The sequence below is a fragment of the Cololabis saira genome, chromosome 17 (assembly GCF_033807715.1).
Source record: "Cololabis saira isolate AMF1-May2022 chromosome 17, fColSai1.1, whole genome shotgun sequence".
Classification (NCBI taxonomy): domain Eukaryota; kingdom Metazoa; phylum Chordata; class Actinopteri; order Beloniformes; family Belonidae; genus Cololabis; species Cololabis saira.
The window spans coordinates 2426138-2450735 of record NC_084603.1 but is presented as its reverse complement, the minus strand read 5'-3'; the positions used below and the strand labels follow the sequence as shown (position 1 = coordinate 2450735).

The following is a 24598-nucleotide window of genomic DNA, read 5'->3' as shown; positions in this document are numbered from 1 at the left end:
GTAGCGAATGTCTATGTGTTTGGTCCTGGAGTGGTTCACAGGATTCTTTGCGATTGCGATTGCTCCTTGGTTGTCTTCCAGGATCAATGTGGACATAGCTTCCACCCCGAGATCACTCAGTAATCTTTTCAGCCAGATTCCTTCTTGTGCTGCTTGACTGAGTGCGATGTACTCCGCTTCTGCAGTTGAAAGTGCAACTGTTGCTTGCTTCTTGCTGAGCCAGCTCACTGCTCCTCCACTCAGTAGAAAGACGTTGCCTGTTGTTGAGCGGCGGTCATCCTGATCTCCAGCCCAGTCAGCATCTGAGAATCCAATCAGTGCTCCAGTGTCAGATTTGTCATACTTGAGAGCAAAGTTCACTGTCCCTTTCAAGTATCTAAGTATCCTCTTCACAGCGGTTAGATGTGCAGCATCTGGATTCGCGTTGAACTTTGACACAGCACTCACTGCTTGAGCTATGTCTGGTCGAGTGGCCATTGCAGCATACAGCAGACTTCCCACCATTGACTGATAGGTATGCTGGTCCACTGGCTTGCTGACACCATCACTTTTCTTCAGCTTGACATTGCCATCAGCAGGAGTTGCCACAGGATTTGCATTATCCATTCCAAATTTCTTCAGTATGGCTTCGATGTAATGTTTCTGATGAAGAATGACACGGTTCTTCTCTTTGTCTTGGATTACAGAGATGCCCAGGATATAGGACAACTCTCCCATGTCTTTCATCTTGTAGCGCTCCTTGAGAGCTACTTTGAGCTCGTTCATGCTTTCAGTTGACTCTGTTATCAGGATTAAATCATCAACGTAGACTGCGAGTATTTCAAGCTCTTTTCTTGATCTCACAAACACGCAGGGGTCTGATGTACTTTGCTTGAATCCGATTTCCATCATGAACTCTGTGAAAGCCTTGCTCCAACAGCGAGGAGACTGTTTCAGTCCATAGATTGATTTTTTCAATTTGCATACCAGGTGTTCCTGCCCTGGTTTAATGTAGCCCTCCGGCTGTTCCATGTAGATTTCCTCTTCCAGGTGTCCGTTAAGGAATGCAGTTACAACATCCATCTGGTGTACATGTAGATTGTTTTGAATGGCGAAGGACAGTAATGTACGAATCGAGCTGAAACGTACTACTGGTGAAAACGTTTCATCATAGTCAGCACCATACAACTGTGAGTAGCCCTTGGCAACGAGCCTGCACTTGTATCGCTCCACTCTTCCATCACTGTGATGCTTGACTCTGAACACCCATCTCGATCCTACTGCCTTTCTTTCTCTTGGTAAGTCCACTAAGTCCCACGTTTCATTTTCCAGCAGTGACTCATACTCCAAGTCAGCCGCCTCCTGCCATTCTTTTGCATTAGGACTCATCAGCGCTTCTTTCAGTGTAACCGGCTCTGTCACACGACACATATTTGCATGATGATCAACAGTCACTGTATCAGCAAACTCATCATATCCAAATCTTCTTGGAGCGTTTCTGATTCTGCCACTTGTTCTCACAGTACTGTCAGCTGTGACCTCATCATGTCGCGTTTCACTCTCATCTTCTTTTATGATTATCTCGTTCTCTGTGCAGGGTACTTTCACTTCCTGCGTCCAGTTGAAGTTTGATTCATCGAAGATGACATCACGGCGGATTAGAATCCTCCTTTTCTCTTCATCATACAGACGATATCCCTTGGCATTGTTTGCATATCCAACGAAACGAAGCTTCACAGCTTTCTTGTCAAGTTTCTTTCTTTGTTCATCTGGGATATGAGCATAAGCAATACAGCCAAATACCTTCATGTGACTCATGTCAGGTTTCTTTCCACACCATCTCTCATAGGGTGTCTCTTCCTTCAGAACAGCTGTGGGGAGCCTGTTCTGTATGTAAGCTGCGGTGGCTACAGCCTCTGCCCAGTACATTTTTGGCAACTTCGCATGTGACAGCATGCTCCTGGCTGCTTCAACTAATGTCCTGTTTTTGCGTTCTGACACGCCATTCTGCTGTGGCGTATGAGGTACAGTCATTTCATGGTGGATGCCTTGAGACTTCAAATATTCTTGAAACTCCTTCGATGTGTACTCACCACCACCATCTGTCCTCAGCTTTGTGACGCTCAGTCCAGACTCATTTGAGAATGTTCTCTCAAATTCCTTGAATTTGCTTAGCACCTCATTCTTCCGTTTCATGAAGTATACTTTGCAGCATCTTGTGTAGTCATCAATGAAAGTCACAAAATATTTTGATCCACTTATAGATTCAGTCTGCATGGGACCACAGACATCACTGTGAATCAGCTGCATCTTTCGTTTAGAACGGATTCCTCCAATCGACTTGAATGGCTTTTTAGCCAATTTGCCTTCCACACATCCTTCACAGAAGGGAATCTCCTTTTCTGCAGATAAGTTCACTCCGTTCACCCGATCTTTGAGTTCCTTCAGCTTAGTAGTGTGACCTAGGCGCTGGTGCCACAGACTGGCCGCTACTGATGCACTGTGACATGCAGTGTCACTTCCTTCAATGTCCAACTGATATAGTCCATCAGCTCTTTGTGTTCCCATGCCTTGAAGTGTTCCATTTCTTCCACGTATGTAGCAACGCGACTTTTTGAACTGCACTGAATTCCCATTCTTGGTAGCAGCTCCCACTGAGAATAAATTCCCAGACAGCTTTGGAACATACAGCACGTCATACATTGTGACATTTTTTACATCACTTGATTTGAAAGTCATTTTCATGTTGACACGTCCAATTCCTAGGGCGTCGACCACCCTTCCGTCACCCAGTTTCACTGACTGATTTTTTGTGAATGGCTGGTAGTCGTGAAGAATGTCCTCATTACATGTCATGTGTTTTGATGCTCCAGAATCAATTAACCATTCAACTTGCTGTGGTTTCTCACCGTTTGCCTCTCTGATCACAAAGGCACTCTCAGAGGAGTCTTCATCATCCTCACATGTCACGTGTTTCGCTTTGTGAATTTTCTTTTTCGTTTTATTTTTCCAGCTCGGGCAGTCACGTTTTAAGTGGCCTTCTTTTCCACATTTGTAACATCTCCACGTGCTTCTGTCTACCGCTCCCACTGTCTTAGAGCTATCCTGCACATTTCCTCGAAATTGTGATGACATGGCTGATGCACCTCCTGACGTAGCACCACTTGAATCATTAGCATTCACTCGCTTTTGTTCTTCATTTATTAAAGCTTGCTGAACAAACTTCAGTGTCAGGTTGTCAATCTTAGTTTCCAGTGCAGTGACAATTGTAGCATAACTTGGTGGCAAACTACCCAGCAGTGTTACGATTTGATCTTCCTCCTCAATTACAGATCCAATTGCTGTGAGCTGATCAGTCAATTCCTTCATTTGTTTTAAATGATCAGTTAAAGCACCTCCTTCCTTCATTTCACATCTGAAATATCTTTTCTTCAGGAACAGTTTATTTGCCAAAGTGTCTCTCTCAAAATGGGCTTTCAGCGTATCCCACGCCTCTTTGGGAGTTGTACAGCTTGTTATCAGGTACAGCTGGGGTGTACTTACATTCAGCACTAACATGGAGAATGACTTCTCTCTCCGTCGAGTGAATTCAGCCTGTGCTGCTGCATTAGCACCTGCAGCTAGCGTCTCCGTCTCCATTAGCATGCCCCATAGTCCTTTAGCCTTTAGCAGGTGCTCCATCTGAAACTTCCATGTTGCCCAATTCTCCGGTCCGCTCAGCCTGTCAAGAAACAGCTTATCCTCCATTGTGAAATCCCACAATACTGTTTATATCTTCACACAAAGTCCGTGTACAACAGCTTTTTTAGCGACGATCTGGGCCCATAACCTGTTGCAGAGCTTTTTATTAACCATGCGTGCGCACACATCAACAGGGTACGCAATAAAAAAAACAGGAAGCACTGTAAACTTTTCTTTCTTCTCTAAAACAGTCACTAACGCAGTCAGTAGAGGCAGTATCAATAAAATAGTCAAACGGTGCCATCTAGTGGAGAAAACTATTGAAAACTACTGCATCACAACACGTAGTTATAGTAACTTATCTTGTTGTGTGTCATTACCTGAGCTACTGGAAGCATGTAGATGTTAAATACGAGGGTCCTAGATGGAACCTTTCCACGCTTTTCATTATTGTTGATTCTGATGTAAAGTTACATGTTGACGCAAAGTAGTCCCAGTCCTTTAAGTGAGACTCAAACCAGTCAAGTATTGGTCCAGAAGTCCGTCCCAGTTCTGCAGTGGCTCTCTAGTAAAATACTATAACAACGGTAGCAGATGCTGTGCTGAGGTCCAATAGCACCGGCAACTCCGCCCGGCTACTTTAATCATCACATTCCTAGAAGCACGGGCCGAGGCGGAGGAGTCGCAGTCATTTATAACTCCAGTCTCCAAACAAAAACTGAACCTAAGTGCAATTATAATACATTTGAAAGCCTCACGCTTAGTCTGAAATTTCGGAGCTGGAAATCAAAGAAGCCAGTTTTGTTAGTGGTAGTGTATCGGCCCCCTGCTGGTGCTTATCGAGAGTTTCTGCCTGAATTTTCAGATTTCCTATCTGGATTATTGATTAGTACATATAAATTTATCATAGTGGGTGACTTTATTATTAATATGGATGTTGAAAGCGATAATCTTAAATTAGCTTTCAATTCTCTTCTAGAATCAATGGGTATCTCCAACCCAGTCTCACATAAAAACGTACCCTGCCTACGTTGGTCCAAAGTGCAAAAACGTAGAGGGGTTACAATATTAGCCCTTGAAATGTAAAACTGGTCAGAAACTGCGGCGTAGGGTACGCGGCGATGCATGCCGTACGGTGTGCGTCGCCGCGTACCCTACACCGTAGGCTCTGCGTTGGTGTAACGCGGAACCATAAATCAGCCTTAACTGGGAGTTACACGTGTCATTTGTTGATGTTTTTTCCAGGATTCTGATTGGCTGCCATGATCCTCTCAGCGGCTTAGCTGAAACTAAAGGTTGATGTCTTTAGACACCGATTTAATTATCAATCACTTTTAATTAACACTTGCTCACATTCACATTCTGTTTAATTTTGGAATAAATAGTTAAAACGATTTTGTCAAGCAAAGCCGACTGGCGTCGTCTCTATTGCAACAGTAGCTGAGGATTATGGGTAGTGTATTGCCTACAGTGATAAAACAACTCTTTCTTTATCAGAATCGAAGGGAAAAACATGAAAATTGATGTGCAGGAAATTAACCCACTAATGTTGTGTAATTAACAAGGATACAGTGGTGTTTCTGCCTTAAGAAATGTTGCAGATATCATTGTGAAAATCGCCGTTAACGTCAAAACGGACAGTAATTAGAATACTTCCGTGTGTCCGATCCTCCGTTATCCAATGGGACTGATGCTCTCAGCGGCTTGAAATGACGCGGCCGGTCCTCACTTATCCAATGGGACTGATGCTCTCAGCGGCTTAAAACGACGCTGCCGGGTTACATTAGAATCTGTTGAGAGCCCGCTGCGTCGGCGCTTGACGCTGAGGGCGACCTTGTGCTTCAGAAACTGACCAAAAATCCCGAGAAAAAATGCGACAAAAGATTACACAAGATCTGACATTGCTGATGGGATGGTGGACAGCAGCATCTCCCCGGCTGAGGAGAGCTCCCATGTTTTCTATTAAACTGATATCGAGAAAGAATTAAAAAAATATAAATTTTGTTTATTTATTTTTATTTGGCACATTTAAAAACAATATTAGGAGAAAATATTTCTGTAAATGCAGTGGTTCAGTTCATGTTCAAAATAGGCCTACCGCTTACGTTATGTAGCTTAAGTGTAAGGTTTACGCAAGAAACAAGTTTTCATATAGCCTATACTGTTGGACCGCTGTTGTGTGGTAATTTTTCTGAAAAAAAATGTTTCCCAAAATTATCCCCCCCTCTGGTTTTTTCACAAATCGCACCTTGTATATATGTATTGCTAGAAATGCAATCAAAACACATTTCTATGCAGAAACTAACTCGAAATATTGATTTTTTTTCACAGCACTGTCAAGCAACCAAAAATGTAACGATTTCACGTTATTAAAACGTTCCCGTTTAACATTATTCTGACGAGATCTGAAAAAAATGTTGCAACCACGAGCAAGCAAGAGATTATGTACATTTACTGAGTGAATATTATGAAAGTAAAATATGTATTGCTATAAATGTAATCAAAACGCATTTCTATGCAGAAACTAACTCAAAATATTGATTTTTTTCACAGCCCTGTCCAGCAACCAAAAATGTAACGATTTCACGTTATTAAAACGTTCCAGTTTTACATAATTCTGACGAGATCTGAAAAAACGTTGCAACCACGAGCAAGCAAGAGATTATGTACATTTACTGAGTGAATATTATGAAAGTAAAATATGTATTGCTATAAATGTAATCAAAACGCATTTCTATGCAGAAACTAACTCAAAATATTGTTTTTTTTTCACAGCACTGTCCAGCAACCAAAAATGTAATGATTTCACGTTATTAAAACGTTCCAGTTTTACATTATTCTGACGAGATCTGAAAAAACGTTGCAACCACGAGCAAGCAAGAGATTATGTACATTTACTGAGTGAATATTATGAAAGTAAAATATGTATTGCTAGAAATGTAATCAAAACGCATTTCTATGCACAAACTAACTCAAAATATGGATTTTTCTTCACAGCACTGTCCAGCAACCAAAAATGTAACGATTTCACGTTATTAAAACGTTCCAGTTTTACATTATTCTGACGAGATCTGAAAAAACGTTGCAACCACGAGCAAGCAAGAGATTATGTACATTTACTGAGTGAATATTATGAAAGTAAAATATGTATTGCTAGAAATTTAATCAAAACGCATTTCTATGCACAAACTAACTCAAAATATAGATTTTTTTCACTCAAAAATGAAAAATGTCCACCGTGTTTGTTGGTATCACGGCCAGAATCTTAAAAGTCACGTGACTTGGACGCAAAACGAATAGGCAGAAAAATGTAACAGTTATACATTTCAAGGGCTAATATTGTAACCCCTCTACGTTTTTGCACTTTGGACCAACGTAGGCAGGGTACGTTTTTATGTGAGACTGGGTTGGCTGCTGACGTCCCCGACTCCCCCAGTCTGGCCTTCGGCAGGAGGGTCCCCCCTTATGAGCCTGGTCCTGCTCAAGGTTTCTTCCCTCCTAAAGGGTAGTTTTTCTTGCCACTGTTTGTCTTAAGGCTTTTTTCCCACTATGGGAGTTTTTACCTGCCATTGTTTATGTAATAATTGCTCGGGGGTTTATGTTTATGTTTATGTTCATGTTCTGGATCTCTGGAAAGCGTCTAGAGACAACATCTGTTGTATTAGACGCTATATAAATAAAATTGAATTGAATTGAATTGAAAATCCCAATATTTTAATTTTCTGAGACAGTCCTGTATGTTATATGTTTTTGTTTTACAGTCTATGGTATTTTACAGCTCTAATAAAAAGTGGAAGTGAAAGTTTCATGTCCACGACAACTCTGAGGACGGTGAATGTGTATGTACCACGTCAGAAGAGTTTATAGAAAACATTACATCTATTTGTAACATGACTGTTGGACAGTCGGCTCAGCTGATGGTCATCCAGCACCACTTCCTCATCCCTCATCGTCATGGTAACAGTCATCTGTGGGTTGTAGTGACCCAGCGTCACTAAAAGCAATCCTGGATTTCTCCGGTGAACAAACATGTGGAAGGAGATCTTCTGCTGGAATCCTGAATCCTGCTGCAGCACAGCTGGATGATGTTGTTGACAGAACTACAGCTTCAATGTCAACAACGTTGGACGGTGTCGTCCCTCAGGAACAGAAGGTCAAAGGTCAGAACAGGTTGGCCCCGTGGTTTAATTCACAACTGCAGGTTTTAAACCAGACCTCCAGAAAGATGGAGAGAAAGTGTCGTTCGCACAACTTAATCAAGATTAATCAAAAATCAATAATATCGTACTGATTAGACCGCACTGAGGTTTAAACCTTTGATTTCTGTGTGGAATGTTGAGGTGAGTTTGTAGTGAAGTGGGTTCTACCAGTAAAACTGGACTGAATGGAATTATCTGCTGCAAGGGAGTCAGCAGGAAAAGACTTGAATGAATCCTGACCTGAGAGACTCCAGTTTACAGTGTGGACTCTCCAGTCCAGGACACAGCTGCTCCAGTCCAGAATCCTGCAGGTCGTTGTTACTCAGGTCCAGTTCTGACAGACTGGAGGACTGAGAGCTGAGAACTGAGGACAGAAGTTCACAGATGTCCTCTGAGAGGTTACAGCCACTCAGTCTGCAGACGGAAGAAAAGAACCACAACCAGGTTATTTCACTGTTATGGAAGAAAATGTAGCTGTGTCTCCAACTGTTCTGCTGGTCTTTAGTAAAGTTTATGTTAAATCACATTTCAGAAACAAACAATTCAAACTGCTTTACATGATAAAAACATGAAAAGTGAAGAGGAAAAAATAAAAATCATGAGTTTTAGTGCAGTTGGCAGAATAAATAAAAGGTGGACGTTTCTACTCAACTTTATTCCTGAAATTAACAGTTTAAATCTGAATCCAAATGGTTTCAATAATCCATTAAAGGCAGCTGTAAATAGAGGTGTAATCTGGATTTAAAGGAACTGAGGGTTGAACCTCCAGAGTTACAGCAGGTTTCTGGAACTTTGTCACAGATCTGTGGAGAATAGAAGCTGAGTGCTGCCAAACACACCTCCACACGCATACACACCCACAACTCCCCCCATCGACCGAGTGACAGATGTGTAAATAAAAAAACTCCTTGCTCCCACATCACTCATGTGAGGTTGTGCTAAGAAAAAGGCCCCAAACAAGTGAAGAAAAAATGAAATCTAAAACTACCCTGCACTCCAGAGGTCCAACATGTGTCTGTTGGTACTTACAGAACTTTCTTGGAGGCTTGGACCACCGGCAGCAGCCTCCGTAGAGCCTTCTCTGAAGCTGAGAACTTCTTCAGGTCAAACACCTCCAGATCTCCTGATGACAGTAAGATGAAGGCCAGAGCCGACCACTGAGCAGGAGACAGTTTATCTGTGGAGAGACGTCCAGACCTCAGGTACAGTTGGACCTCCTCCACCAGAGACCGATCGTTCAGTTCATTCAGACAGTGGAACAGGTTGATGCTTCTCTCTGCAGACATGTCCCCACTGATTTTCTTCTTGATGTATTTGATGGTTTTCTGATTGTTCTGTGAACTTCTTTGGTTTGATGTCGTCAGACCTCGTAGGAGAGTCTGATTAGTCTCCACTGAAAGACCCAGGAGGAAACGCAGGAACAAGTCCAGGTGTCCGTTTGGACTCTGTAAGGTCTTGTCCACAGCTGTCTGATAGAAACCGGTTGAAGAACGGTGACCATGGCGAGTCTCTTCATCTTCATCATCACCATCATCCTCATCCTCATCCTCATCCTCAATTTCATCTTCATCATCTTCATCTTCATCCTCCTCCTGAACTTCTTCTCGTGTTTCAGATGTGAGAGAGGTTGTCTGATCTTCGAGCAGGTTGACTCCAGAGTTGATGAAGGTCTGATGGACATGAAGAGCAGCCAGAAACTCCTGGACACTCAGATGGATGAAGCAGAAGACCTGGTTCTGGTACAGGCTGCCCTCCTCTCTAGCGATCTGGGTGAACACTCCTGAGAACACTGGAGCCTCTCTGATATTGATGCCACACTTTCTCAGGTCTGGTTCATAGAAGATCAGGTTTCCTTTCTGCAGCTGCTCAAAAGCCAGTTTTCCCAGAGACTCCATCATCTTCCTGCTCTCTGGACTCCAGTGTGGATCCGTCTCAGCTCCTCCGTCATACTTGACCTTCTTCAGTTTGGCCTGGAACACAAGGAAGTGGATGTACATCTCAGTCAGGGTCTTGGGCAGCCTCCCTCCCTCTATGGTTTCCAGGACGTTCTCCAGGACATTCTCCAGGACCGTAGCAGTGATCCAGCAGAAGACTGGGATGTGGCACATGATGTGGAGGGTCCGTGATTTCTTGATGTGGGAGATGATCCTGCTGGTCTTTTTCTTATCTCTGAACCTCTTCCTGAAGTATTCCTCCTTCTGTGGGTCAGTGAACCCTCTGACTTCTGTCACCATGTCAACACAGTAAGGAGGGATCTGATTGGCTGTTGCAGGTCGTGTGGTGATCCAGAGACGAGCAGAAGGAAGCAGGTTCCCCCTGATGAGGTTTGTCAGCAGCACATCCACTGAGGTGGACCTTCTGGGGTCACTGACGATTGTAGAGTTGTGGAAGTCCAGAGGAAGTCGACACTCATCCAGACCGTCAAAGATGAACGCGACCTGGAACTCGTCAAAGCTGCAGATTCCTTTGGTTTCAGAGAAGAATCGATGAACTAGTTCCACCAAGCTGAACTTCTTCTCTCTCAGCACATTCAGCTCTCTGAAGGTGAATGGAAGCAGGAACTGGATGTCCTGGTTGGTTCTGCCTTCAGCCCAGTCCAGACTGAACTTCTGTGTTAACACTGTTTTCCCGATGCCGGCCACTCCCTTCGTCATCACCTTTCTGATTGGTCCTCCTCTTCCAGGTGGGGGTTTAAAGATGTCTTCCTGTCTGATGGCTGTTTCTGCTCCGTCTGGTTTCTTGGAAGCTGCTTCAATCTGTCTGACTTCATGTTCATCGTTGACCTCTCCAGTCCCTCCCTCTGTGATGTAGAGCTCCGTGTAGATGTGCTCCAGAAGGGTTGTCTTTCCTGCTTTAGTGATCCCCTCAGACACATGCTGGTGCTTCTTCTGCAGCTGACGTCTGAGTTTGGATTGACAAACGGCAGCGACGGTATCTAAATAAAGAAAACCACTTAGTGATTAAAACCAGCCCACGACAAGTTCTACTTATTCTACAGAATCAACATTTCAACATTCACTGATCAGCAGTTCAATGAGGAGTATTGAAGCGTTTTCCTCCCAAAAAACCCTCCGATCAATCAGAGGAACAAGAACAGTGTTTCCTCTACGATTCACTTCAGACAAAAAAGTTTTCTTTGTTGTGTTTGCTGGAACTGAATATTGAATCCACACGGTTCAACACTTTAGAATAAAACTTTTATTTACTGGGATGTTAATGACCCTATTAATGAGATGTTCCTAACAGAAGATTAGCTGAGTTCCTCCACCTTCCAGTGAGTTTAATGTTGTGTCTGATCTGTGAATGTTGGTCATCTACTGAGACATTCTGTGTCGTTCATCCAGCAGCTCAGATGTTCAGAGAAACGTCTTACTGCTCTGCAGGAGGTCAGCCAGCTTCTCCTGCTTCCTCCTCCTCAAGAACTTCACTGTGATCTGCATGAATGTCTCTCTGATGCTCTTCTGCTCTTCATCTCTATCCTCCTCCAGACTCTCTGAGGATTCTTGGCAATCTGGACTCAGAACCTTCTGGATCTTCTTCAGCTCGTCCTTCACAAACATGACGATGTCGTCCTCCAGCAGCTGGAACAGAAGACAACATGAAGGACACAACCAGACTGAAATCATGGGGACAAACATCAGGTCCATGATGGACAGACTGACAGTCCACTGGTCTCCAGAGACCAGCATGGAGACAAACATCAGGTCCATGATGGACAGACTGACAGTCCACTAGTTTACAAAGACCAGCATGGAGACAAACATCAGGTCCATGATGGACAGACTGACAGTCCACTGGTCTACAAAGACCAGCATGGAGACAAACATCAGGTCCATGATGGACAGACTGACAGTCCACTAGTTTACAAAGACCAGCACGGAGACAAACATCAGGTCCATGATGGACAGACTGACAGTCCACTAGTCTACAAAGACCAGCATGGAGACAAATATCAGGTCCATGATGGACAGACTGACAGTCCCCTGGTCTACAAAGACCAGCATGGAGATGGACATCAGGACAACAGATGGAGAAGCAGTTGTTGTTCATGTACAGACCTGAAAGATGGAGTCCAGCTGGGTCTGATGCTGCTGGACAGACGGACCACTGGGGGACTCTGAGATCTTCTGGTCCACTCTGTGGAGGAATCACGAAGAACTAGGTCACAAAATGTCTGAAGGTCCATTGAGTCATATTTGGATGAGAACAGTCCACCAGAGGACTTCCTGTCACGTTAAAGGTTCGCTGGTCCTACTGAGACTGAGAACGTCCACGTCTTACTCCCAGTACAAGCTCTCAATCTGGAGGTACAAGAAGGTCCAGCAAGTGTCCACAAAGACCAGCTTCTCAACAGATCAATTTTCACATGGTTCCAGGAACTATCTTTCCTCCTGCATCCAGCAACACCTGCCACCTGAGGAGAACTTCCTCCCTAAATGATGTAGCAACCACAGCAGAAAGATGCCCCCTGCTGTACAAACCAGTGAACTACAGTCACTCAGAAGAGACTCCAACACCCCCTTTATAGTCTGCTGTGTTTCTGGAAACATCAACAACCATCTAAAAATGGCAGCAAAACAGAAAGATGTTCACTTTAAACATGTTACGATGCAAACGTTTCAGTCTCAGTTACATTTTTTCAGAAACAATGTTTACAAACAACTCACTTCTCTGAAGGACAACCAGGAGCATCTTTAAAATTAATAATTAAATCATTTGATCTGTCACTCTTTAAGGACACACAGCTGGGTACAGGTCCAGGTCAGAAGAAACTTTAGTCATTAAATGGCTGTTTTGATGCCTTCCAGTCAGGTTTCCGTCCACATCACAGCACTGAGACAGCTCTAGTAAAGGCTCTAAATGACATCCGCTTTAATATGGATCGTGGCAACATCTCCGTCTTGGTCTTACTGGATGTCAGTGCTGCATTCGACCCGGTCGACCAGAACATCTTGATAGACAGGTTGAAAAACTGGGTGAGACGTTCAGGCACAGCACTACCCTGGTTGAAGTCCTGTCTAAAAGATTTGTGTCTTTAAGTAACTTCAAATTGGAGCTAAAATAAAAACATGTGGAGTTCCTCATGGTTCAATTCTGGGGCCTCTGTTGTTTAACATCTATGTGATCCCACTCGCTCAAATCATGAGAAAAAAAAAGTTTACTGGTGACACAAACCTGTTGTTGGGCCACAGATCTGTGTTGGACATGGAAGTACGTGATTTCTTTTTTTTTTTAATAATTTTTTTTTTATCCCCGATTTTTTACCCATATCATCACCCAGTGCTCATACCTAAGTAACAGTCCTGGGGCCTCATTTAAAATGGAGTGCGTAGGATTCATACTAAAAGTGCACGTACACCCAAAAGCCGAAAATGGCGGGCGCAAAAAAAATTCCGGATCTATAAAACTGCGTGCACGCAGACTTGCACGCAATTTTCTCTTTATAAATCACAGTCCAGCTGGAAGGCTGCGCAGGTGAATCCGCCTCATATCCCGCCCTCGACAGGCCCACTTTTTACCATAAATGGTATGTTCTTGCATATGAATGAGCCTGCTGAGCATGCGCAGTGGCTTCCTGCAGCCTGTTTGGCGTCAGAATGAATGAGACTGTCCAGCCACCGTGACACTGACTTTCACGGAGACTTAGATCTAGATGTTGTAGATGATGTGGAGGACGAGAAAACCACATTATTTGGTGGTCACAGTAAAAGTTAGAATAAGTATATAAATAGTATACAATAAAATAAAGCGAGTGAGTGGCAACACGCCGTTGCTGCCCGTTAGTGCCACGACGCAATTACCACTGGGGACAGGGGGGACATGTCCCCCCCCACTTTTCAAAATGATGTATTTGTCCCCCCCATTTTACAGTTTAAAAACTAACGGTAGGCTCAGCCTGTGATTGCAAATCCAGACTGTCTGTGCGAAAGCGATGCGAAGACGGGACGGGAGCCGCCAACGCAGAGCCTACGGCGTAGGTGCGCGTCACCGCGTACCCTATGCCGTAGGCTCTGCGTCGTTTTAACGCGGGACCCTAATTTAGGCTTACACCCGCACGTAAAGGTTTCACGCGCGCGTAAAACTCATTATATATATGAAAAAAAATCTGAGTCCCTTTAGGGGCTCCGTGGGGCTCCCTAAACGCAGCCCCTCATTTGTTCTGTCCTAAAGCGGTGGAGGAGGTTCCCGGCATGTCACCGCGGCTGCAGCAGCAGCAGCAGAGTCCTGACTGACTGAGCTTCACACACAGAGGGACATGATCAGCGCTATTTTATTTTATTTTATTATTTTATTATTTTAAGTCTGATATATGTTGTGATATGTGATGACATTATTAAGAGTATGACATGAATCTGGCTTCATTTCACCACCTCACACTGCCTCGCAGTTCCCGTGTCTTAAGTAAATTCTTACGGGAGGGTGAGGGTTGCCGTAGGGATCGGTGGTTAGTTTTTTCTTTTTAGATCCGAGGTTTTGCGTAGATGGCGGCTTCCGCAACTTTCAGGCATTAATTTGAGCCCATACATGCTTGCTCTTTAGTTTTTGGGGTTAGTTAGCGGTAGCTTAACTCAGACTGTGATCAGATCTCGAGATTTGGGTCGATTGCTGCTCGTGTTTTGGTTGGCTCCGTGTCAGTTTTGTGTTTCGTTTGTGGTTTTTGTTGCAGATTTCCAGTGCTTGACGTGTGCCTTTGTGTGTTCCTGCTTCCTGGATTAGCAGTGGATGTCACCCCTCAAAAAAAAAATAAAAAAAATCACTGGGTTTGTATGTGTATATATTTGCATGTGTATGCGTATGTATGCGTATATATATCTATATAGTAATAATGCACATATATATGCCTTAGGTTTGTACCGGCATGGTATCAATCATTAATATGTGTTCAGACAAGAGAAAAAAAAAAAAGAAAAAAAAAACTAGAGGTTTGCTGAACACTAACTAGAGGCTTTACTAAACAGTAACTGGAGGCTTTACTAAACAATATCGTTTGAAGTTTGCTTTTAAAGGTGGTGTATAATCTCTGATTTTTATAACCTAGTGATACCCCATTTTTCTTATGTTCCATTGACAGCCGTAGAGCGTTCCAATAGAGCTTGGAGGGATGACCTATCATTAGATCTGAGGGAGGAAGATAGGCAGGAAGCTGACTCGTACCCCATTGGTCAATACACGCCTTCAATTAATAGTTTAAATGGTTGATGCACATGTTTACAACACCAGCAGATATGAACATATGTAATGTACCTTCAGTGAGGTGAGTTTGATGTAGGCCTGAAATGTATAACGCAGAGAGGTAGATTATAACATTTATGTGGTACTTTTGAAAAAAATGTTTTTTTCAAAGTGGTGATGGAATAAATAATTAGTAAACGTATTATCATGGACCCTAGGCTGTTTCTGCCTGGTCTCTACACCGAGAGACACAATTATACAAAGAATGAGTAGATTCTCCTGGATGTAGGGCCGTGAACATAGAATATCACAATACTGGAAAAAGTCCTGCAGACCAGCTGTAGATCAACGGCTACGTCAAATGACCTCGGCTCTCCCACTGGAAAGGATTAGCTATAAACTGACGGGCAAGATGGACAAATTCAAAACTACTTGGAGGCTCTTCAGTTCATGTATCAGGAAGAAGGAGACAGAAGGAGGTCCGACTTTGAGAAATCTTTAAGGCACTTGTCCTTTTGTTTCTGTGTTTGTTTTTGTTTATACTGTATGTCATATTCAAGTTTTACATTCAAATGTGCTTTCTGAATTGTTTCTGTCATAAATAATTAAAATAAAATCAAATAAGTGCAGGTCTTAGATCTTTTACCGGCTTCCTGTATGTCCCAAATCAGATGTTAAATCCAGCTGCAGGTTTATAAATCTCTAAATGGTCTCGGACCAAAATACATCTCTGATCTCCTGGTCCATGATGAACCAACCAGGACCCTCGGGTCGTCGGGGCCACGCCCACTTTCTGTACCCAGAGTTAGAACCAAACACGGGGAGGCGGCGTTCAGCATTTATGCTCGTCGCCTGAGGAACAAACTCCCAGACACGACGAATTGGGACAGGATTAAAGTCCCAGACCGCCTTCGTGATTATCACACATCACCGCAGGTCCCAGGGTCATTTTAATCCGGAGTAAAAGAAGCATCAGTGACATGTTTTAAAACTCACCTCTCTGAAGCAGAACGTCTGCATCTTTTAGAAGGAATGGAACAACCCTCTGATTGGTCACTCTTTGAAGATGCACTGGGTCCAGGTCCAGGTCCAGGTCCAGGTCCAGGTCCAGGTCCAGGTCCAGGTCCAGGACCAGGACCAGGTCCAGGTCCAGGTCCATGTTGTCTCCTGTAATAAAGGTGTTTGGTGACATGAGGTTATGTTCTGGTCTCTGGAAAAATCCTAGACACAACTTGTATTGTAATAGATGCTTTATAGATAAAACTGAACTGGAAATTATCAAGACACATATTTCTAAAACTAAAATAATCATGTTACGATAAAAACGATTCAGTCTCTGTTATGTTTTTCATAAACATTTATGTAAAACTCACCTCACTGAGGGACAACTTTGGGTATCTTTAAAATTAGAAAAGATATCCAATGATTTTTCACTCTTCAAGGACACACAGCTGGATCCAGATCCAGGTCCAGGTCCAGGTCCAGGTTCAGGTCCAGGTGCAGGTTCAGATCCAGGTCCAGGTCCAGGTCCAGGTCCAGGTCCAGGTCCAGGTCCAGGTCCAGGTCTCCTGTAATAAAGGTGTTGTGAGGGCTGAACTCTGACGTGCAGAAGAGTCATGGACAGTTAGAGTTGATCATCTCACCTCTCTTCTTCTCTCCGACTCTCAGGTTTTCCCCTCGGGGAGGTTTTGGAGGGAAGGACTCCCTCCTCTCTGTCCTCACACTGATCCATGCTGCTGGATTCACATCAGCTCACACACACCTTCTACCTTCATCTGCAGAGGAAACACACGTCATTGTAGATGTACAACTAGCTGCTCCATCTTCATTTTTTGATGCAGGTATAAGTAGTTTATTTCATAAATAAATGATGTAGTGATGAAACGGCAGCAGCTTCTCTCTAAAGTCTGAGCTCAGTCCTGGATGACACATCTCTAAATATAAATGTGTATTTGGTGTAAAGAGTTTTAGTGTTTAATTGTTGTGTTTTAATAACTTAAAGCTCAGTGTGACTGGTGAAATATGTCTAAAACCTAAACCTAAAATAAAAGTAACATTTATGCAGCACGTTTCTAAGCGACCTTGAAAAAGTGTTTAAAAAGCAGCAAAGAATTAAAGCCAGTGAAACAAGTGTTAAAGCATGTAAAAGTTGGCCACACACGAACGCACGTTTTTGAATCTGATTGTTTTACTTTCTATTATTTCAGAGGAGTTTTCACAAGTGTGTCCTTCTTGCTTCACTTTCTTGTAGAAAAAAGGAGAGGGGCAGAAAAGTAGCTCATTTGTATTTTTTTTTTAAAGGCACAAATGTATATATAGATAGGTGTGTGCATGTACATAAGTATGTATGTATATTTATTTATCTTTTTTTTATCCTTTATTTATCCAGGAAAGTCCCATTGAGATACAATATCTCTTCTGCCAGGGAGTCCTGGTCAAAATGGCAGCAGAAAAATAAATTCAGTTTCATATAAAAGAAAATACATACAAGGACAAGTAACTTTACAAAAAAATAAAAACATAGCAAAACAAGAAACAAACAAACATAAAACATACAAGGATCAGAAAGCTAAAAAGAATTCATGACAAATAATGACACTGGATTAAAAACAATGACATTGTTCTGTGAAAACTGATTTTAACATGTTTGAACATGTTAAGAGAGGGTAAATATTTCAAGTTGAGTTTGTGTTGTAGCTCATTCCAAGCTTGCAGTGCATAAAAGGAAAAGGCTGATTTACCAACTCTGTTCCAGTGCTTGGAACCATGAGGAGAATGTTCTCTGATGATCTAGTGTTATAGCTATTAGAGTAATATTTTAATAAATCGGATATGTACAGTGGTAGTTTACCCAGTAATGCTTTTGCAATAAATTTTAACATATGTGATTTTCTCCTTAGACTCAGTGAAGTCCATTCAACCATTTGATACAAATTACAATGATGTGTCCGTGCACTTGAACCAGTTACAAACCACAGCAGCATGATAGACTACATCCAGTTTTCAAAAGAAATGAAGATGCATGCATGTAAATGACATCACCATAGTCTAATACTGACAAAAAGGTACTTTGTACCAATCTTTTTCTAGCAGCAAAAGGAAAACATTTTTTTGCACGAAAATAAAAACCTAACTTTGGTCTGAGCTTTTTTAGGAGGCTATCAATATAAACATCAAAGGTCAACTTATCATCCAGCCAGATCCCAAGGTATTTATACGAGGTAACCCTCTCAAGGTGAGTGCCATCTAGTATTAAGATCTCACAGTCAGAATCTAATGACCGGGAACGCGTAAAAATCATGTTCTCATGTATGAAAATATAACGCGGTTTAGTTTTTGATAGTTTGCAGTTTCTAACACAGGCAACTGTACAGTGATCACTCACATTATTACTAAATATTCCAACTGCAGAGTATTTTTGTGGAGCATTTATAAGAATAATATAAGAATATAAGTATAGATAGGTGTGTAGACATTTGGTAAATATTTATTTCTATAGATTTATTTATTTTGTGTACATTCAGAACCTGTTTTTGTGCTCAGTTTTATTGGCATAAATCAAATTTCAATGATCGTCGTCAGAACCACTCTATAAACCATGTCTTTTATCTGTGTCTTTTTCTATCAAAGGCTTTGACTTCCTTTTTCTTGTCCTCAAAGACGTGTCACCGTCCATCCAGGAGGCATCTTCAGTTGAACCTGAACTCAGGTGAAGCGTCTTTGTAGGAGCCAAAAAGCATTTATGTTTTTGTTAAAGGAATATTTATGATTTCACCACTTCCCATATTTTTGGTTCTAGTCCATTGATTTGTTTTGGCAGTTTGGCCACTGAGTGACAGTTTGGCCACACCCATGGTAATTGTGGGTGTGGTGCCAATTAACAAAGGGAAGTGAACAAAGGAAAAAAGGGATCTCCCGCACACTGTCAAGTCACTTCAAAAGACTTTAATAAAGCAAACAAACAACGTTTCGGTCCACAGGACCTTTCTCAAGCAGAGATTTTTTTAAAAACAACATTTCAGGCAAATATATGGCCTACTATAGCTGGGACAGCCAATCACCGGCTGAGTCAGTGGGGGGTCGCAGGAGGACCTGCAGCTGTAGTCAACTAGTGGTGATTTTTTTGCAGCTCCGCCCAGGGGTTGTGCCGACAGACTCAGGCCGTTTCCGAATTCGGACACTACCGCACTACATGCTACATACTGCAAAGTATGCACTGTATACTGCCTACTAAATGAACGATTCAGTACGCTGCTCCAGCAGACCGTTCACACAGCAGTGTGCTACAGTGTATCCCAGAATGCATCTCGCACCAAAACGTCAGCGAAAGATGAGATTTAAAAGCAGACTAGAACAGTGTTTCTCAATCCTGGTCCTCGTGGGCCCCTGTCCTGCATGTTTTAGATGTTTCCTTGCATCAACACACCTGATTCTAATTAAAGGTCCTAATTAGCTTGTCACCAAGGTCTGCACAACTCTGTTGATGACACAGGTACTTTTATCACGGTGCGCTGAAGCAGGGAAACATCTAAAACATGCAGGACAGGGAGCCACGGGGACCAGGATTGAGAAACACTGGACTAGAAGCTGTTGTAATTCCAGCTGTAGCGCTGTTAATATGCCACTTTATTACGTTTTAACATCTTTTCAGGCGTAAAAGTAACCGTTTAGTTTAGTAGCAAGTTTCTCCAAATAATGCCTGTTAATAAATTTGATCCGATGTTCCGGGGATCAAAAGAGCCGCCGGTCCGGCTGCATCAGCAGCTCACGGCCGGAGAACAGACGCGATCGCCGGGTCAAACTACGGCGTCGTCCCGGGGAGAAACCTGCAGCTCTGGAGCATCACCGCTGGCTGAAATAAATCATTTAGGAAAATAAATGTTGGTTTAATAGATGAAATCTAACAGTCGTAGCTGTCACGTTAGTTTGTCTGAATATAAAGTGAAGCTTCATGTTTTTACTAGATAGATGCAAATTTCTCCGATGTGGGACTAATAAAGGATTATCTTATCTTAAATGTTGAAATAGCAGTAAAACCACATTCATTGATGAAATGACATAAGGGATGGAAAGGGATTTTAATAAATGTATTGAAATTAACATATCAGTCTATTGAAGTTCATTTTATTTTATTTATCTTCTCCTCTCTGTCGAGTAGCTCTCTCTCCATCTTCTCCTCCTTGTCCAAACCCTCTCTCTGCATCTATTTATTTCAGCTCCCGGACAAATTCTCTGTCAAAACACAGCACAGGTGATACAAGTAAAGGAGAAGTTCTTACTCTTCTTTTTTCCGGCGCTAAGAATTTCCGAGCGAGGTTTGTGAAGTGCTGCATTATATGCCTGCTCGACCCAGGTGATCGGAAAACTCCTTTCCAGAAATCTGCTTTTCATATCCATAGCTTTTTCTGTAAAGTCTTCAATTGAGTGGCAAATTCTTCTTAATCTATAGAATTGACTTTTGGGGAGGCCTTTTTTAAGGGGGACAGGGTGTGAGCTTTAGCTATCAGGAGAGTGTTTCTATCTGTATCCTTTCTGTATAGAGTAGTATACAGCCCGTTCTCCCCTTTAAACACCCACATATCCAGGAAGTGCACTCTTTTATCGCTTTACTCCATAGTGAACTTAAGGTTACAATTGAAACTGTTAAGTAATGTGAGGAAATGATTTAAATCTTTGATCTTGCCCTGATAGATACAAAACACATCATCTATGTAGCGATACCACTTCAATATTTTGTTGAAGTGGTGGTTTTTTTCGGGATTTAATACAACCATTTTTTCAAAAAAGCCCATGTACAGATTTGCATAATTGGGGGCACAAATTGTGCCCATACTTGTGCCAGATGTCTGGAGATAAAACACATTGTCCAAAGAGAAATAGTTAAATTTCATTACAAAGTTTCCAGGTCTAAAATCAGGTCATTTGGAGGGTTGTTAATGTCTTCTCGATTTTGTAAAAAGAATTTAAGAGCCTCCAGGCCACCTTCATGTGGTATGTTCGTGTACAGACTTGTTACATCTAGAGTTATCAAGAAGATGTCATCTGGGAGAGCATGTAGGCTAGAGATCTTATTGATGAAATCAGTGGAATCTTTTATGTAGGAAGGCAAAGACTGTGCAATGAGTTTAATATGGTAGTCTACAAATTCAGATAAAGGAGATAGTAAAGAATTGATTTGGGACACTATAGGTCGTCCTGGAGGATTTTGTAACGATTTATGTATTTTAGGAAGGGTATAAAAAACCGGTCGGATGGGGGACTGTACAGGAATTCAAATTCTGGTGTTGAGATCCAACCCTTTAGGGTTGCCTCCTCCAGATATGATAAGATCTCTTTCTGAAAGGAGTCTGTAGGGTCAGACTTCAATTCCTTATAAAAATTGACATCTGACAGCTGCAAGAGAATTTCGGCTTTATATTTGTCAGCGTCCTGAATAACAATGGCTCCTCCCTTATCAGCCGGTTTGATAACAATCGCTTTTGATGCCACAAGTTCTGACAAGGCTGTTTTTTCTTTTCTAGATAAGTTTTGGGGTACATGAGCAGGAAGGACATTAGTACTCTTCAATATATCTTGCTCCACCTCTCGCTTCTAGCCTTAATTTTTTTTAAAACATACAATAACAGTGCATGGAAAGGAGGAGAATAGTCATGGTAAGACCATGCCTGGCATAAGGTTAAAGTACATATATTTATATAGTTTTAAACACAAAACACATAACCGTGCAACAAAGGGAAGTGGAAAAAGTTTGTGGGACAATGGAGTCTGAGCCTTAGTTGGGAAGCAAACACAGTTTTTTAACTCACCGTAGAATCTCACCATAGCATTCTCATACATTTTATTTCTTTCACATAAACTAGAACATACTGTTTGTGCTGGCTTATGAAGTTTTGTAGGATATTTTTTGAGTTTATTTTCACACAATGACTGGCTGCATGGTGACTGGATCTGTATCTACAACCAAGGTGTGTTAAAACCTACTCTTCTAAGGCTGGGGCTGTGGCTATATTGAACAAAATAGCCAGAACAGTCTTCAAGAACAACAGAAATGGAAGTCGCGTTTGTTTCAGCCTTTGAGAGTTTCTCTAACCTGGATGATAGTCTTTTATTTCATATTTACGCTGTTCAAAAGCTTTAAATAAAGAGTCAAGTTTACAGAAAACTTGAAAGTTTCTGGAGACAAAGTTCAAACATGAATCAAACTTACAGTTTGTTGGATCGCTCCACAGCTCTCCTGATGACTCGATTCCACGGCCTGAAAAACCAAATCTGAGTCTCAAAAAGGTTCACAGGTGAGAGTCCAGACTCCGCCCCCTTGTCTCCAGGTGAGAGTCCAGACTCCGCCCCCTTTTCTCCAGGTGTAATTCAGTCTTGTTAACTCTTTGTAGACTGGATCCAGTGAATGGATCCATGGAATGAGTAAAGTTCAGAAACTGTCAGAGGCAGCAGTGATGTTGGTTCTGATGACAGATATTCATTTCTGCTGTGGTTTTATTGAGGAGAGTCGGCTCTCTGACCCGACCGGAACTACTGTAGTGTTGTTCCTGTCAGTGGTTCCGACCAACCAGAGGCTGTTTTTTTTTGTTTCGTTGACAAGGAAGTACATACCTGACACGCCTCAGCTGCGTCTCAAACATCCAAACACATTTAGTTCTGCTGTATCTACCTGAGATTCCCAGATGAAAGAACGTGCCCTGATCTGTCAACACTCCTCCTCACGTCCCAGCAGCAGGTTCTCCAGCAAAACCAGACGGACCAGTTCTTTTTTTTTTTACCCTGTCTGCACACATATTAATGATTGATACAATGCCGGTAAAAACCTAAGGCATATATATGTGCATTATTACTATATTGGGGGGGGGGTGGTGGTGGGTGGGGGCGGGGGAGGGGGTAACATCCACTGCCAATCCAGGAAGCAGGAACACATGGAGGCACATGTCAAGCACTGGAAATCTGCAAAAAAAACACAAACGAAACATAAAACCGACACGGAGCCGACCAAAACACGAGCAGCAATCGACCCAAATCTCGAGATCCGATCACAGTCTAAGCTAAGCTACCGCTAACTAACCCCAAAAACTACAGAGCAAGCATGCAGGTGAACAAGCCAGTGTATATATCTATGTGTGTGTGTGCGTGTGTGTGTGTGTGTATGTGTGTGTGTGTGTGTGTGTGTGTGTGTGTGTGTGTGTGTGTGTGTGTGTGTGTGTGTGTGTGTGTGTGTGTGTGTGTGTGTGTGTGTGTGTATGTTTGTGTGGCTGTGTATGTGTGTGTGTGTGGCTATGTGTGTGTGTGTGTGTGTGTGAGTGAGTGTGTGTGTGTATATGTCTATGACTAAGTTGCTGTATGTGTGTGATTATGTAAGCATGTATATGTATGTGTGGCTAAGTGTGTGTGTGTGTGTGAGTGAGTGTGTGTGTATATGTCTATGTGGCTATGTGTATGTGTGTGTGTGTGTGTGTGTGTGTGTGTGTGTGTGTGTGTGTGTGTGTGTGTGTGTGTGTGTGTGTGTGTGTGTGTGTGTGTGTGTGTGTGTGTGTGTGTGTGTGTGTGTGTGTAATAATCCTATCAAAGCTCCACCTGAAGTGTATCTATAGTGGGGGAGGAGGGGGAGCAACTCCGCCACCCGCGAGACCAGGGGCCGACGAGGAAGAACCCGGAACCCAGGCCACCAGCAACCCCACAGAGGGCGAGAAGAGGGTGGGAGTGAACCCACCGCCAGCGAGCCCCCCCGACTGCCTCTTCCTACAGGAAGAGGCAGCCAGGGATCCCGCGGCGGCAGACCGCGACCCAGGCAATCCCCGGCCACCCGGTCCGGGCCGGACACATGGCCAGGAGGCCCTCACCCTCCAGGCCAACGACCCCCAACCGGCGAGGGGCCAGCCTTCCCGGAGAGACAGAGCCGCCCCGGCCATGCAATTTTCACCAATTATGGTCAAGGAGTCAAAACCAAGACTGATGACATGACCCATGACTCTCTATGTCAAACCATTCAAAAGTTATAGCAGAAAATAGGGACAACGAATCAGAAGAAGGGGCGGGGCTAGTTTTCACCAATTAAGGTCAAGGACTCAATACCAAGTCCGATGACAACACCCACGACTCTCTATGTCAAAGCATTCAAAAGTTATAGAAGAAAATAGGGACAACCAATCAGGAGAAGGGTCGGGGCTAATTCAGACCAATGAAGGTAAAGGACTCAATACCAAGTCCGATGACACCACCCACGACTCTCTATGTCAAACCATTCAAAAGTTATAGCAGAAAATAGGGACATCCAATCAGAAGAAGGGGCGTGGCTAATTTGCACCAATTATGGTCAAGGACTCAACACCGAGTCCGATGACACCACCCACGAGTCTCTATGTCAAACCATTCAAAAGTTATGGCAGAATCACATATCGGCCAATCAGCTACTAGGTTCACTTCCTGTTTAGCGCTGAAGTTCGACGCGGCGCCGCGTCACACAACCCACAACAGAATGATGAAGATGATTAAAGATGTTCGTTTTAGAGTTGATTTTAAACTTTTAATGTTTGTTTTTAAAGCTCTTAACGGCCTTGCCC

General features: G+C 42.8%; 1 protein-coding gene across 2 annotated transcripts in view; it reads right to left on the bottom strand.

Moving 5' to 3' along the window:
- The window catches only part of LOC133463898 (NACHT, LRR and PYD domains-containing protein 5-like), a 38098-nt gene extending 15594 nt beyond the window's left edge, over positions 1-22504 (bottom strand). For both annotated transcript variants that reach the window (XM_061745660.1, XM_061745661.1), the window contains exons 1-8: positions 22240-22504; positions 16676-16807; positions 16406-16600; positions 16029-16199; positions 11918-11996; positions 11233-11440; positions 8889-10794; positions 8100-8273 (exon numbers count right to left, since the gene is read on the bottom strand). In XM_061745660.1, coding sequence (XP_061601644.1) covers positions 8100-8273; positions 8889-10794; positions 11233-11440; positions 11918-11996; positions 16029-16199; positions 16406-16600; positions 16676-16764 — 2822 coding nt within the window. In that variant the 5' untranslated portion in view covers positions 16765-16807; positions 22240-22504. The remainder of the gene's footprint in view (positions 1-8099; positions 8274-8888; positions 10795-11232; positions 11441-11917; positions 11997-16028; positions 16200-16405; positions 16601-16675; positions 16808-22239) is intronic.
- Positions 22505-24598: the final 2094 nt, after the last annotated feature.